Source organism: Gigantopelta aegis, chromosome 4 (genome assembly GCF_016097555.1).
Source record: "Gigantopelta aegis isolate Gae_Host chromosome 4, Gae_host_genome, whole genome shotgun sequence".
NCBI lineage: Eukaryota > Metazoa > Mollusca > Gastropoda > Neomphalida > Peltospiridae > Gigantopelta > Gigantopelta aegis.
Window position 1 is genome coordinate 112001163 of NC_054702.1, and position 17322 is coordinate 112018484.

General features: G+C 38.4%; 1 protein-coding gene across 1 annotated transcript in view; it reads left to right on the top strand.

The window, feature by feature from the left end:
- Window positions 1-1234: 1234 nt before the first annotated feature.
- The window catches only part of LOC121371793, a 28540-nt gene continuing 12452 nt past the window's right edge, over window positions 1235-17322 (top strand). The window contains exons 1-4 of the mRNA XM_041497941.1: window positions 1235-1426; window positions 7493-7844; window positions 14406-14532; window positions 16822-17124. Coding sequence (XP_041353875.1) covers window positions 1383-1426; window positions 7493-7844; window positions 14406-14532; window positions 16822-17124 — 826 coding nt within the window. The 5' untranslated portion in view covers window positions 1235-1382. The remainder of the gene's footprint in view (window positions 1427-7492; window positions 7845-14405; window positions 14533-16821; window positions 17125-17322) is intronic.

Below are 17322 nucleotides of genomic sequence, written 5' to 3' on the forward strand. Positions count from 1 at the left end.
TAAATGTGTTACACAGTGGGAAATGATGGTCCATTCAAGGTATAAATGTGTTACACAGTGGGAGATGATGGCTGATACCTACTTATACACAATACAAAATTAAGAATTGTTTCATAATTCATGAGACTAGACTTTCTTCTAGTAATTTTTAAGAAACCTCCTACAAAAGGAAAGCAATGTTTGTTTCCTGCACACCAGCTCATTGTTTTGATGTGTGTCTGTAGAATGAGAGATGAAACCTGCTGGTGCCATGGCGACTACTAATTTTATTTGTTAAGTCTCGTTTATCGCACTCTCTCGCACATAACAACACATACACTGTCTTTGATATGCAAATTGTGTTGCACTGATTTAATGTGTTGTGTGCTCTCTGTGTCATATGTAACCAATACTACTAGAAGACTTCAATGTGTTGTGTGCTCTCTGTGCCATATGTAACCAGTACTACTAGAAGACTTCAATCAGTTGTGTGCTCTCTGTGCCATATGTAACCAGTACTACTAGAAGACTTCAATGTGTTGTGTGCTCTCTGTGTCATAGGTAACCAGTACTACTAGAAGACTTCAATGTGTTGTGTACTCTCTGTGTCATACGTAACCAGTACTACTAGAAGACTCTCCTGTTTGTCAGCTACCTCTTACAAGAGTAAACTGGAAACTGGAAAAGTCTGTAATATATTAAATTAAAATTATTAAACCAAATTAATTTAATAGATTTTTTTTAAATTGCCATTAATGCCTTGTGTTCAAATAGTGTTTTATTTTTAGGCCTGTACAACATGATGATGTCATCATGTTGTACAGGCCTAAAAATAAAACACCCTTTGAAATTAGACACAAGCAATAAATGCAATTAACATTAAACAACATATGAAGTATTGGTGGTTAAAAATATATTTAATTGGTAGAAGACATTACGTTATGACTACTGACAGTTGTGGTGATTAAAAATGTTTTTGATTGGTAGCAGACTTGATGTTATGACTACTGTGGTGGTCTATAAATGCTGATTAGGGCACCAGTTTAAGACCTACAACTGATGCAGCACTGGTTTCCGAGTGTAGCCAATCAATATGAAACATGGACTGATCTGAGACAAGCATGAACCATTTCAATAGAAAACAGTATTGATTGATTCCGCTTCACGGAGCTACAGAGACCTGTTCTGTGGTGCTTCCTGCGCGAACCATCCTTCCACTGTGTTCTGGGCTGCTTGCTTGCGTCAGAGGCAGCGCACTTGTAGCATAATTTATTCAGTCGCTCAATTGATGTTGTATCCATTGCTTCTTCATGGGAGACAAGATGGCTACCATCGTCTGTTGGTCATGATGTTGGGTTGTGTGTGAGAAACAGTAAGGATTTCAGCTCGTTCCAGCAACAACCATGTTAAAAATGCACTGTCCACTTGGGGTGGACACCACTTTCAGGTATTGTGTCCATGTCAGATGCCGTCACTGTTTTATCAAGTAGCAACATCTGTTCTCGTTCATAACCATTGTCTCTGTCTTTTGTGTTCATTATCACATGATTATTACAAATCTGGCTTCTTTTATCTAATTTCATCTGGTTCTCAAATTAAATTGTGAATTAGTAAAACATTATTGATTAGATTGTAAATGATAAATAATTTATGAGGTTCATTATTATTTAGCAGTATGTTCCATTAATCCTCTTTGTCTTGTGGGTAAACCTGTGTTGTACACAGCCATATAATATTTTGGTATTTATGAATACTGCAATAATTTGTGATGTTTCAACATTCCTGTGCTTATATTCATTATGGTTAATTAAGAAACAAATTAACTGAAATATTTTACTATTTTTTATTAGAAGTAAATATTTTTTATTAACTAAGACTCACCCCTTTAGTACACCAATAACCGATTGTTAATTTTTATACAGATTAACGATGAAGAAAAGGTGTAAAGTCAGGGTTTCTGTCAGAGGGTAAAATGGGTATGGCGCCATACCCAAAATTTGGGAAGATTTTATATTTTTAAGTTAACTTTTTGACAAAATTAATTACTCTTATCATTACTGTATGATTTTCTTAACCCTAACCCTAAATGTAACCCATTTTCATCCTGGGGGATGTCCCCCATGACCCCTGTTGACTGTGATTGCATTCATTTCAATAGCGCCATCCACAAAAAATTATTTCTGGCAGAAACACTGAAAGCTAATAAAAGAAGCATAAATTACTGACTTGTCAATATTTTTTTAAACAAATATTGCTGAGTGAATTTCTTCAGTGAAGCAAACTGATTTCCATTATGACTGCTTAAAACAAGAAACTGGATGTACCTCAGAGCTGAACTATAGCGTTCATCTATACCTGCTTACAACTGAAATACATGTAGTAACAGAATTATATTTTGAGACTAACTAACGTTACATTAAGGACTAATATAACATTGTAACCTTTAGTTACTAAAATGTATTGTGCAATTTTAATATATTATAGAGCTGACATAAATATTGAATTACAATAAAATTTATGACAGTTTCTAAATTTAACATGTTTTGTTCAGTTAAATGTTACAATTACTTGAGATGTCTTAACATCATACTTGATCACATTCTTTTATACTATTGCTGAATGTGGTTTTAATTGTACTGACGAGTGTTCATTGTAAGTAACAGATGTATACCCATAGTGGGTACAGTGTTGTGGGGGTTCATTTTTAATTGTACTGACGAGTGTTCATTATAAGTAACAGATGTATACCCATAGTGGGTACAGTGTTGTGGGGGTTCATTTTTAATTGTACTGACGAGTGTTCATTGTAAGTAACAGATGTATACCCATAGTGGGTACAGTGTTGTGGGGGTTCATTTTTAATTGTACTGACGAGTGTTCATTGTAAGTAACAGATGTATACCCATAGTGGGTACAGTGTTGTGGGGGTTCATTTTTAATTGTACTGACGAGTGTTCATTGTAAGTAACAGATGTATACCCATAGTGGGTACAGTGTTGTGGGGGTTCATTTTTATTACCAAAGGTCAACTTTCATCAAAAATGCCTCACTCATTTGAAAATGATGCATTTGAAATAATATTAATAGTGCTTTTGGAATGGATTGATGAGTTTGCAACTCTTGCACCATTGTTTTAATTGTGTCGGTGGTATTTTGTTTTTATCATGTTTGGAATATACAGAAGACAGTTTCAAAACAAGTTGACATTTTTGTCTGTGTCATATGCTGTCCTAAGCTGATAGCCTAGAACAATCATCAGTGGACTAGAGTAAGACAAGAAATCCATGAACATGGCTGCCACACATGAGTCACTCTTTACCATTCCATAATTAATACAAGATGGATTGTATTGTGTGAATGGATATATTGTATGGATTATATTGGATCACAGGACTAGTTGTAATGGGGTGAATGAATGAATGAATGAACGAATGAATGAACAAACGAATGAACGAACAAATAAATGAATGAATACAGGGCTTTAGATTGCACCAAAGCTGAGATGATAAAGGGTGTGGCCAGTATAAGTATGCCCAAAATAAGCACGGTTGGAAGTGTAAGATTATAAGATGGAATCCCCAGATATCTATATTACATTCTTTTTACGATTGAGGTGAAATCCTAAAAACAATTCCTAAATTCAGTGCCGGATATGCTACAAGAATCACATGATGGACACCAAATAGCCATGGTGTGAAATGTGGGGAGGTGTTATTCATCAAACATTGCTTTCCTTTGTGATGGTAAGGTCTGTACATTCTGGGATGTTGGTGACTCATTTTGGCCCTTTGATAGCACATTTTAGGGATCATCCTACTTGTGGTACATGCACTGTCAGTGTGTTCATTACTTGTTAAAGTAGGTGGTTATTTTAAGTGTCTTCCTACACAAGATTATCAATTAGTAATGTAGTCGGAGTATTTTTCTGTGGAGTATCGCCACTGCAAAGAGTGCAATAGCAGACCACGTTTACCAGCCACTGACTTACTAGTTCTTGGATAAGCCTACATTTGTGTGAACCACGCTTCATGAAGACTCGCTGAATATGTGTGTCTGCTGGAAATTAATTGGAATTACAGTATTCTGTACATTCCAGATTTTAATGGTCATTTTGTAACATATTCAGTTCTTTAGAGGTTGTAGGTCTCTTAATTTAATTAAAAATGTGATGTGATTGTTATTTTATATTGTGCTGGTTCCTTTATAAGAGATGAATAATGTCCTTACATCCATCAGTGTTCTCCTGTATATGGGTCAGCCATGTATTGGGTAGCTCTTGTGTTTACAATCACAAGTACACGATTTTATATATAGAAAATAACCAGTTAATGATGTAGGGTATCGGCTTTATCCTGTGACGGTAAGAATGGGAAATTCAACGAGGATTGCCAAGCAGTATTTCCCATTCAATCTGAACAGGATAAAGCCGATATCCTACGTCATTAACTAGTTATTATTTTTATCCTGCAGTCCATAAACATTATGGGGAAAAGATATCATTTTTGTTATTTCAGCTATATTGTATGATGACCTAGAGTTCAAATGACCTATTTTGTAGTGTATCTATGCATACATGTGCACATGCGTGATGTCAAAAGTCATCTGTTTATAACAGTGGTTGCAGGATAAATACCTTCCCACAGACAGGATACATGTACCATAGACTTTGATATTCCAGTTGCAGAATGCTGGTTGGAATGGGAAAAATATACATTTATTTATTAACAGAAAGATAAAAAAGGATATTGATTTGATCTATGGTTTCCAGTTACATATGACACGAGTTAATTTCAAGCCTGATGTCATTTGCTATAAGCTGTTGCTGGGGTGCAGACAACACTTGTCTGCTCGGTAAATGCGAGTAAAACTTCCATTGGACAAGTTAAAGAATGCAACTACCGGTGGAATAGTGATCTGTTTTCAGAAAACAGAGTCGGCCAAAGGTCAATACTTCCTAGAAATTGTTTGTTTACATTCAAACTATGTTGCCAGTTTTGAATAAATTGTTCTGCTAAACACTTGTGAGATGTCACTTGAATTTTGTAAATCTATATGAAAGAAATGTGAAAATGTTTGTCTTCACCAGAATATATATTTTTTTAGTGATTTGTCAATCAAAGTCGAGCAGACCTTAATTCTGACGGGCAAGTAAATTTTAGTTGGTTCTAGTCCAGCTGGCTAGTGAAATATTTTCCTCCATTTCTGCACCCTGCTGTTGTAAAGAAGTGATTCAGAGGCCAATGCTTGGTAATGATGTCTCACTTTGAAATCATGCAAGTGACATTTGGTATATTATGCCAGTTTAACAAATCAATACCGTGCAAAAGATACAGACAGCATAATTGGTTTTTCTAACACACATGCTTAATTGTATGAGTCTATTTGAGACTGGTGCTGAGCCTGGTGTGTAGCTTGCAGCTACTTTCACCTTGGCAGTGCTGGTATTGACTTTCTACAGAGTCCATTGAGTACTGGCCTTCAAGGGCTTTCGTTAAAAGATGTCCTATTCAAACAGTGTTTAATTCAAGGTGACATCAATCTGTTGCCATTAATTTGAAGATATTTTCCCTTGAGACATGTTGCCAGTACTGAAGTCACAATTGTTTTGTTCCTGAACATTAACCAATATCTGCAGTGTAGCAAACTGTCTGGAGTTATCTACAAGGTGTAAGTGGGTGTTACAGATCTGATACAATGAGAAAGGCAATGTCACTGTAGAGGTTGTTTTATGGCACATCAGTGGATTCTTTAATATAACGGTTTAAGAGTCTTTGCCACACTTGTTTTAATGAGTGTAAAAATAAACCTACAACCACTATCTCGGTGTCTTCTTTGATGTGTGTGTTTAAGGGTTTAATGTGGTATCTGCCACACTTGTTTTACGCAGTGTAAAAATAAACCCTCTGCCACTATAGAGGTTGTTTTATGGCACATCAGTCTCTTCTTCAATATGTGTGTTTAAGGGTTTAATGTGGTATCTGCCACACTTGTTTTACGCAGTGTAAAAATAAACCCACTGCCACTATAGAGGTTGTTTTATGGCACATCAGTCTCTTCTTCAATATGTGTGTTTAAGGGTTTAATGTGGTATCTGCCACACTTGTTTTACGCAGTGTAAAAATAAACCTGCAGCAATGGTTTTTTCATGTATCATCCAGACAGAAAAGCATGTACGATGGTCTGTTAGATACCAGTGCTGGCTGGGATGGGAAATTATCTAATAAATCCACCAATAGGAATTGATGCTTTGACCTATGACACCTAACATGAACTATATCCCACTTCTGTGGTAAGTACTGTCCTGTATGGTTTTCTCTCACTGAATCATCTAATCTCAATGACAAAACCAGTATCCATGATCAAACCATATATCTGCACAATGCAGTGTCGAATGAGTATTTGGCAAAATAGTGGATGATTCCATGAATCTCTATCTAGTGCCTCGTCTATAGGAGAACAGCCACTTCTGCGGAGATCCTCTACTGAATAATACATCATTCTTGCACTGCAACAAAGAGGACTGCCACTCCCAGATGTGGTGTGCCCACAATGTACAAAAATATACAGATATGTCCGTTATCTGGGAGGGTACCTATACAAATATTCTAATTAATTTTGCTACTATACATTTAGATAGAGTAATTCATAAGCAGCACAAATGCAAATATTTTGAAGAAAAAAATCTAATTAGAAAACATTTGCTAAGATTTTGTTTGCACTTCTTCTGGTCCAAACACTTTGTGATGTAAAAATGTCTGAACGCAATGTTTATGTGTGGAATCAAATGTGCCCCAACAATCCTGAATGTATCATCTTGACTTTAGAGGTTGCAGCAGTTGTTTGTTTACTTTCACTTCTAATAGCATGTTAAAACTGTGAAAACTAAAAATCTAAACAAAAACCTGATGATAAAGATTTGATTTGATTTTTTTAATTTAGTTTTCGTCTATTTCAGAAAAAGACTCTGTTATTAGTGTTAATAAGTTATGAAGTAGTTTAGAATTCAATGACGTCATATGCTAGAGACATTAACCTGCATTATTTTATGTTGGCACAACACAGATTTAACCTAGGTTATTTTTAACCCAGGTTAAAACACAGCCTGTATACTAGGTGTATAGACTCAGTGTGTGTATTTCAGGTACAAAGCTGACAGTCTTTTTAACCTGGAGTAAATGGGTTCTGTTCCCACTGGAAAACTTGAGATCTTGAATAATTTATAAACATCAAATGCAATTTTGTATGCAGTCAGTCAGTTTATACTGGCATTTATTGTGCTTGTGATAACTGTCATGTTCATTATTTTTAGACAAAGCCTGTTGAGGTATATGGATTTGTTCTTGAACGTGAATATTAATATTAGTATGTTAAAGTTAGCTCTTTGTGTAAACTTTGACAATATACCTTTACTTTTTTTTCTTAGTACAGTTAATTGATTTTTATTTATTTATTATTATTATTATTATTATTATTATTTTTAATTAATCAATTAATTTATTTATTTTAACTTCAGGCTTGCCCATGACATTAGTCCCGATATTCTTGGTGATGATGATGACGAAGATGACTACAAGATCAAGGAGTTTATCACTGAAACCTACAGCTGCTGGTATTCCAAGGAAAGTGTTCCCGAGGATTCCGTCATCAAGGACCGGGGCAGTGAGAAGGACAGCATTGCTGAGAGGAATGCTAAAAACCTGTATCTCAAGGACCAGGCGCCGAGCTACACGGATGTTGTGTGTAGTAAGATCGAGGATTATGAGGCAGACGTCAAGTCCGAGAAGCAGACGGCGAAGTGTGCTCAAAACGAGGACTACTCAGACATCAGCGACCTCGACTCAAACAGGTCCTCACCAGATCAAGTGGTGAGTATCACTGGGACGTTTCATTAAGGCTCACTCTTTTGTCCAGATCTGTTGGTGAGTATCACTGGGACATTTCATTAAGGCTCTCTCTTTTGTCCAGATCAGGTGGTGAGTATCACTGGGACGTTTCATTAAGGCTCACTCTTTTGTCCAGATCTGTTGGTGAGTATCACTGGGACATTTCATTAAGGCTCTCTCTTTTGTCCAGATCTGTTGGGGAGTATCACTGGGACGTTTCATTAAGGCTCTCTCTTTTGTCCAGATCTGTTGGGGAGTATCACTGGGACGTTTCATTAAGGCTCACTCTTTTGTCCAGATCTGTTGGTGAGTATCACTGGGACGTTTCATTAAGGCTCACTCTTTTGTCTAGATCTGTTGGTGAGTATCACTGGGATGTTTCATTAAGGCTCACTCTTTTGTCCAGATCTGGTGGTGAGTATCACTGGGACGTTTCATTAAGGCTCACTCTTTTGTCCAGATCTGTTGGTGAGTATCACTGGGACGTTTCATTAAGGCTCACTCTTTTGTCCAGATCTGTTGGTGAGTATCACTGGGATGTTTCATTAAGGTTCTCTCTTTTGTCTTGTCCAAAACATTTGATTTATTGTAAATCATTTTAATGTAAAAACATAAAGCTATATATTCTGGAGTAATCAATAGTCGAACACATAAGAACAAACATTAAAGTAAGCATGTGTAACTGAAAAGAAATAAAACAAATATTATTTATCCAACTAGTTGGTCCTTTGCTATATATATGTAATACACTATTTGTTATTAATATTTACTGCCGAATTCATTTGCCAAAGCAAGTTTTTAAATAGAACCCACTTTATTCTTGTAACGTGTTTGGCAATTTTCATCTCTGAACCATTGTATTTTGTATCAGAGAAAACAGACTTTTCATTGATGAAAAAACACAAATGATGTAAATCACTTCTGATCACTTCACAAGCCATATTCTGTTAACGGACCAGAAAATGTTGATAAATGTAACATCACTGGTTTGCTCGTGCTCACGAGCTTTAGAACAAATATGACATGTGCGATTATTGATTATTACTTTATGATGCACAGCACTGGGACAAGGAATAGTTACTACATTACAAGTTCGAATCATTGGTTTAGCTGTAAAATTATTAGCAATAAAACTGAACGACAAAGCCATAATATGTGATCAGGGCCCTATCTCTACACAATGCAGAGTCGAATGGGCATTTGGCAAAATAGTGGAATATTTAATGAATCTCTATCTAGTGCCTCGTCTATAGGAGGACAGCCACCCCAGAGGAGATCCTTCCTTCCTGCTGCTCCCAGACTAGTTTACTAAATCAGAACTAGCACCTGACAGAGCTCACTGGAATAAGTACAGTTGTGATGACATGCACTCATGAATCACTGTCATAACAGTGATGATATCAGGTGTTCATGAAATGTGAGCATATCCTGCCCCACTTGTGTTACCCGTCATGAGTACCACGACCACAAGTTCCAAATGGAACAAAAAGGAGACCCTTATATAAAAAGGCCCTATTTTCAGTGGAGAAAACGTCATTTTCAGTGGAGAAAACATCATTTTCAGTGGAGAAAACATGATTTTCAGTGATTAAACTCTAAGACGAGGATATAGTTTCCTTATTCAGAACACCCCTCCAAGTCTTTGTTACTTTTGTACAGACTTGCTCTGAAGAAAATGTATTTCATGTAAAACAAAATTGAATATAGATAAAACAATTTATATAATGATTTATGTATGCATTCATCTTGTACTTCACTGTTTGCCAAACTCACCAATCTGTCCCTTGTTAACTCCACCAGGCTTGCTCACCCATCCATCTGACCCATCTACCTAATTATTCACCCATCCAACCATCCACCCACCCAAATCTACTTTACCAACCCATCCATCCATCCACTGAACCAACTGTCCATCCATTCATCCATCCATCCACCGAAAGAACTGGTCTTCCATCCATTGAACCAACTGTCCATTCATCCATCCATCCATCCACTGAACCAACCGTCAATCTATCAATTCATTGACCCAACTGTCCTTCCTTCCATCCATCCATCCACCCATCCATCCATCAAAGAACCATCCGTCCATCCATCAATTCATTGAACCAACTGTTCATTCATCCTCCCATTTACTTGACCATCCATTCATATGTCCATCAATTCATCCATCTATCCTACCATCCATATCATCCATCCATCTGACCGGCCTCAGTGGCGTCGTGGTTAGGCCATCGGTCTACAGGCTGGTAGGTACTGGGTTCGGATCCCAGTCGAGGCATGGGATTTTTAATCCAGATACTGACTCCAAACCCTGAGTGAGTGCTCCGCATGGCTCAATGGGTAGGTGTAAACCACTTGCACCGACCAGTGATCCATAACTGGTTCAACAAAGGCCATGGTTTGTGCTATCCTGCCTGTGGGAAGCGCAAATAAAAGATCCCTTGCCACCTGTTATAAAAGAGTAGCCTATGTGGCGACAGCGGGTTTCCTGTAAAAATTTGTGTGGTCCTTAACAATATGTCTGACACCATATAACCGTAAATAAAATGTGTTGAGTGCGTCGTTAAATAAAACATTTCTTTCTTTCTTTCCATCCATCTGTCCACTTGATCATCCATCCATCCATCCATCCATCATCTGTCTGTCCATGTGTCCTTTCTCCCCATCCATCTATCTACACATTTAGCTATCCATTCCTCCATCCATCCATCCAGTTTCAACATGTATATGTGTGTATAAATAAATGTTTGACAGATATGAAATAAGAGATAATGATAGTATTGATAATCAATACAAGTTGCTAAAAATATAAATAAATTATTCTATGTTTACTGTGAAAAAAAAGCTTGCTTCGACACTGTTTAATATTCCACAATTTGCATCAGTTAAATTTACCTTTGCTTCTCATCTTAAGAGATTAGTTTAGACAAGGAATATAAAAGGAAACTAAATGAAAGGTCTTGTCTACATTGCATATAAATTTACATGTGTGATATCCCGCTAGTAAAGATGACCGTATTGTGGTGCAGTAATAGGCCAGCCTTTCTCAAACAGTCTTTAATGTGCGGGTCTAAACACACTCAGGGGGTTTAGCCGAAGACAATAAATGGGAAGAAATGGTGTAAGAAAAATCAATATTGATCAGACGTGGTGAATGCCTCTCTCTGAACACAATCAGATGGATGTGTGATAAAGGCGGCCATTAAGTATAAAGATAGATTTGTGCCAATAATAAAGTAAAGTTTGTTTTAATTAACAACGCCACTAGAGCACATTGATTTTTTATCTTATCATCGGCTATTGGACGTCAAACATATGGCATTCTGACACTGGTTTTTAGAGGAAACCCGCTGTTGCTGCATAGGCTACTCTTTTACAACAGGCAGCAAGGGATCTTTTATTTGCGCTTCCCACAGGCAGGATAGCACAAACCATGGCCTTTGTTGAACCAGTTATGGATCACTGGTCAGTGCAAGTGGTTTACACCTACCCATTGAGCCTTGCAGAGCACTCACTCAGGGTTTGGAGTCAGTATCTGGATTAAAAATCCCATGCCTCGACTGGGATCTGAACCCAGTACCTACCAGCCTGTAGACCAATGGCCTAACCACGACGCCACCGAGGCCGGTACCAATAATAAAATACACATTGTAATGGTGTGTCCACATTGATACAGCACAGTGCTGTGTACCTAAGTACCAAAGACAAATTTATATAAATCTTATAAATTAATATTCAGTTTTTACTATGAGGAACGGTGGCGTGGTACTTATTTAAAATCATTATAATGATGCAATAAACATTGTATTTTCATTAATCATAAGTAAAAGCTCATTACGGACATCGTGTGAAATATACCGGAATTTAGCCCGAGTACTCTGACTGTAAGAGAGCTAGACGGACATTTGGACATAAACACGCTCTCTTTACAGTCAGAGACCAACCTATGTCTTTTTTTGGCAATTCCTGACTACCAAACGGTAGGCAACGAGTCCCGCTCTAATACCACAACAATCCTATGTTTGACGTCAAATACCTTTACATCAATCATTTTCGAGTTAAGTGATACAAAAAAATCCACATATTAATCACTAATACACATACTACAGAAAGAAACCTGACAGCACCCACATTCAGCTACGCTTCGTGACACTCCGTCGCAACAATTGCAAAGCTCGGCGATCTATTTCGAGACGTAGACCACGTGATCGCGCACTGGGCGATTCCGCCTTGTGCAGCAGTTACAGGGGCCGTCTCATATCAAGCGAAGTTACAACATGGAAGAGTTGGCTAATGCCGTTTTGGATGAATTTGGATTTCATTACGTCATTAAACTAAAACAATTACACATTATTGATTCCATTTTGAATTTGAAGGATACATTTGGGGTGTTATCGACAGGATACGGCAAAAGTATGTGCTACGTACTGCCTCCTCTTATGAGACGACCCCTGTAACTGCTGCACAAGGCGGAATCGCCCAGTCTCGAAATAGATCGCGAGCTTTGTAATTGTTGCAACGGAGTGTCACGAAGCGTAGCTGAATGTGGGTGCTGTCGGGTTTCTTTCTGTAGTATGTGTATTAGTGATTAATATGTGGATTTTTTTGTATCACTTAACTCGAAAATGATTGATGTAAAGGTATTTGACGTCAAACATAGGATTGTTGTGGTATTAGAGCGGGACTCGTTGCCTACCGTTTGGTAGTCAGGAATTGCCAAAAAAAAGACATAGGCTGGTCTCTGACTGTAATGAGAGCGTGTTTATGTCCAAATGTCCGTCTAGCTCTCTTACAGTCAGAGTACTCGGGCTAAGTTGCATTATGTAATCCAGTGGGAAGACATTTTACAATTCAGAGGTGTTATTAGAACTAAATTGGATAGTTGTTTTTTTTATGCAACACTGAATGTCAATACACAGCCTGTTGAATTAGCGGCAACACGCTTCGTAGCCATTACGATGACAACAAACATTATAATAACACGTCATTTTATAAACTCCATGTGGGTTTTTTAACAATATAAATAGGCTATCCCACAATTCTCACTTCGGCAAAGGTTAAACAGTCGGGACAATTCGGCCTGTTACATTCTCAGAAACCGAAAGTAGTCGACATTTTCCGAATGAGAAAAAAAAGGTAGAGTTACTTCCCTTATGTTATTTTGACAAGAGAGGATCGATTTTTTTTTTATGCTTACAAAAATGTCATTTAACAGGAGAAACTGTCTCCCGCACAGGTAAAAGGAGATTTGATCAAATACCGGGAGACTCCAGCGGAATCCGGGAGGGTTAACAGGTCTGACTGATACCAGTGTGTCTCCAGTCACATTCCCATTGGTGGGCCCATTGGGCTATTTCTAGTTCCAGCCAGTGCACCACGACTGGTATATCAAAGGCCGTGGTATGTACTAACCTGTCTATGGGATGGTGCATATAAAAGATCCCTTGCTGCTAATCGGAAAGAGTAGTCCATGAAGTGGCGACAGCGGGTTTCCTCTCTCAATATATGTGTGGTCCTTAACCATATGTCTGATGCCATATAACCGTAAATAAAATGTGTTGAGTGCATCGTTAAATAAAACATGTCTTTCTTTGTTTCCAATCACACTCAATGTACACTCTAACACACAAGATAAATACATTGATACTAGGGTAATAACAGTTATACAAAAACAACACTTTAAACATTTGTATACATTAATTCTAAAGTGTGTTCACAATCACAGTCATACAAAAACAATGCTCTTAATATTTATATAAATTATACACTAAGGTCTCACTGCACAGTTCACTTCCAGGTGAGAGTCCACTGTAGTTCCTAATTGTGACACGTTACGGTTCACATATTCACTTCTAGGAATTGGGGAAGAATTAAAACAATATGTATATTTAATATTAAGCTTTTTGGCTGTATTTTGCCCATGTTATTTTGTAATATTGTACATTGACTTTTTGAGACATGGGTGTATAGTGCAAGAGACAGCCAGAGTGAATCGGTTTAATGAACCACCTGTTTAGACCGGTACTACAGCCAGATGCTGTTATATAGCAAACAACTAAGACGGAAATGTTCTCAATTTTGGAGAGAAAATAAATCCTTATATAATGTATGTTCGTAATGGTGTATGTTGTTAGTGCCAACAGACATCCCACAGACAAGACAGCACATACCACAGCCTTTGATATACCAGTCATGGTGCACTGGCTGAAACAAGAAATAGACCAATGGGCCCACTGATGGGGATCGATTCTAGCACTCATTAAGCGAGCACTTTACCACTGGGCTAAGTCCCATCCCTATTTTACTGTTAACCAATCCACAATCCATATATTACACAAAATAAACTAGTATTAATAAATATACATGATTTTAAATTATTTAAACAAATTGTTATTTCTGATTTTGGTCATTGATTGAACATTTAAAAAATAATTTCGTTTACCATAGAACTCATGTATACAGAGTATCTTGTTATGAAAATAATATACAGTAAAATAGATTCTACATTATTGTTTGTAACACTTAACATTATTTATATTTCAGATATCCTGTACAAAGCAATCTAGTAAACCTGGTTGCCAAGCAACATACAGTGCCAAAATTCATGAAAGTGGTGGTAACCATGCTCGGAGACCGAGAAAACTTCCTGACATTCCCATAAATCATGAAGGTAAGTTGATATCACAGGGAGAAAAAATAGGTTTTTAAAAAATAGATATTTTTTATAAGTTAATTTTTTTGTTATTTATTTAATAAATATATTTATCAATATAATAATACATGTTTGGAATCTAGTTAATATTAGTATTGACTTTTGCATTTTGATTTATATATGTATTGCTTGGCAGTTAACAATATTACATATATTATACTACAGTCCATTCTGTGTGTTTAGTTAGTGTGGCGTGCCCAGCATTACATATATTATACTACAGTCCATTCTGTGTGTTTAGTTAGTGTGGCGTGCCCAGCATGGTGGTGAACACGAAGTCTCTGATATATTATACTACAGTCCGTTCTGTGTATTTAGTTAGTGTGGCGCGCCCAACATGGTGGTGAACACGAAGTCTCTGATATATTATACTACAGTCCGTTCTGTGTGTTTAGTTAGTGTGGTGCGCCCAGCATGGTGGTGAACACGAAGTCTCTGATATATTATACTACAGTCCGTTCTGTGTGTTTAGTTAGCGTGGCGCGCCCAGCATGGTGTTGAACACGAAGTCTCTGATATATTATACTACAGTCCGTTCTGTTTGTTTAGTTAGCGTGGCGTGCCCAGCATGGTGGTGAACACGAAGTCTCTGATATATTATACTACAGTCCGTTCTGTGTATTTAGTTAGCATGGCGCGCCCAGCATGGTGGTGAACACGAAGTCTCTGATATATTATACTACAGTCCCTTCTGTGTATTTAGTTAGCGTGGCGCGCCCAGCATGGTGGTGAACACGAAGTCTCTGATATATTATACTACAGTCCGTTCTGTGTATTTAGTTAGCGTGGCGCGACCAGCATGGTGGTGAACACGGAAGTCTCTGATATATTATACTACAGTCCGTTCTGTGTATTTAGTTAGCGTGTCGCGTCCAGCATGGTGGTGAGCACGAAGTCTCTGATATATTACACTACAGTCCGTTCTGTGTATTTAGTTAGTGTGGCGCGCCCAGCATGGTGGTGAACACGAAGTCTCTGATATATTATACTACAGTCCGTTCTGTTTGTTTAGTTAGCGTGGCGCGCCCAGCATGGTGGTGAACACGAAGTCTGATATATTATACTACAGTCCGTTCTGTTTGTTTAGTTAGCGTGGCGCGCCCAGCATGGTGGTGAACACGAAGTCTCTGATATATTATACTACCGTCCTTTCTGTTTGTTTAGTTAGCATGGCGTGGCCCAACATGGTGGTGAACACGAAGTTTCTGATATATTATACTACAGTCCGTTCTGTGTATTTAGTTAGCGTGGCGCGCCCAGCATGGTGGTGAACACGAAGTCTCTGATATATTATACTACAGTCCGTTCTGTGTATTTAGTTAGCGTGGCGCGCCCAGCATGGTGGTGAACACGAAGTCTCTGATATATTATACTACAGTCCGTTCTGTGTGTTTAGTTAGCGTGGCGCGCCCAGCATGGTGGTGAACACGAAGTCTCTGATATATTATACTACAGTCCTTTCTGTTTGTTTAGTTAGCATGGCATGGCCCAACATGGTGGTGAACACGAAGTCTCTGATATATTATACTACAGTCCGTTCTGTGTATTTAGTTAGTGTGGCGCGCCCAGCATGGTGGTGAACACGAAGTCTCTGATATATTATACTACAGTCCGTTCTGTTTGTTTAGTTAGTGTGGCGCGCCCAGCATGGTGGTGAACACGAAGTCTCTGATATATTATACTACAGTCCATTCTGTGTGTTTAGTTAGTGTGGCGCGCCCAGCATGGTGGTGAACACGAAGTCTCTGATATATTATACTACAGTCCGTTCTGTGTGTTTAGTTAGCGTGGCGCGCCCAGCATGGTGGTGAACACGAAGTCTCTGATATATTATACTACAGTCCTTTCTGTTTGTTTAGTTAGCATGGCGTGGCCCAACATGGTGGTGAACACGAAGTCTCTGATATATTATACTACAGTCCGTTCTGTGTATTTAGTTAGCGTGGCGCACCCAGCATGGTGGTGAACACGAAGTCTCTGATATATTATACTACAGTCCGTTCTGTGTGTTTAGTTAGTGTGGTGCGCCCAGCATGGTAGTGAACACGAAGTCTCTGATATATTATACTACAGTCCGTTCTGTGTGTTTAGTTAGCGTGGCGCGGCCCAGCATGGTGGTGAACACAACGTCTCTGATATATTATACTACAGTCCATTCTGTGTGTTTAGTTAACGTGGCGCGGCCCAGCATGGTGGTGAACACAAAGTCTCTGATATATTATATTACAGTCCATTCTGTGTGTTTAGTTAGCGTGGCGCGGCCCAGCATGGTGGTGAACACGAAGTCTCTGTTTGAGGAGCTGCAGGAGGCGCGGGACCGACAGGTGGAGGAGGGGGGCGGGGCTGACGACGTGTTCCTCACCAACTCGCTCGGCACATACACCGGCATCCGCAAACGCACCACCGACATCCTGGAGCGCAGCATCAACTTCCATTCAGTCCCGCGCAACAGCACGACCTTCACCAACTGTGACAACCCGTTCATCACGGAGGATTCGTCAACACGCAGACACAGTTCGCGGCACTCGTCATCAGGCTCTGATGGATGTGGTACGTGTCATTTTCACCTCATTGCCACCTTTCCTTTCTTTCATTTTAATTCAATCTCTTTTTTTTCAGTTTGGCAACTCTTTCTATTTTTTTAAAGAGTTCACTTCACAGTGACCAATGTGTTAAATTAATTTGTTTATACATCCCACCACTTCCAGTATAATGATGGGCCTGTTTTTATCTAGAAATAAACCTATC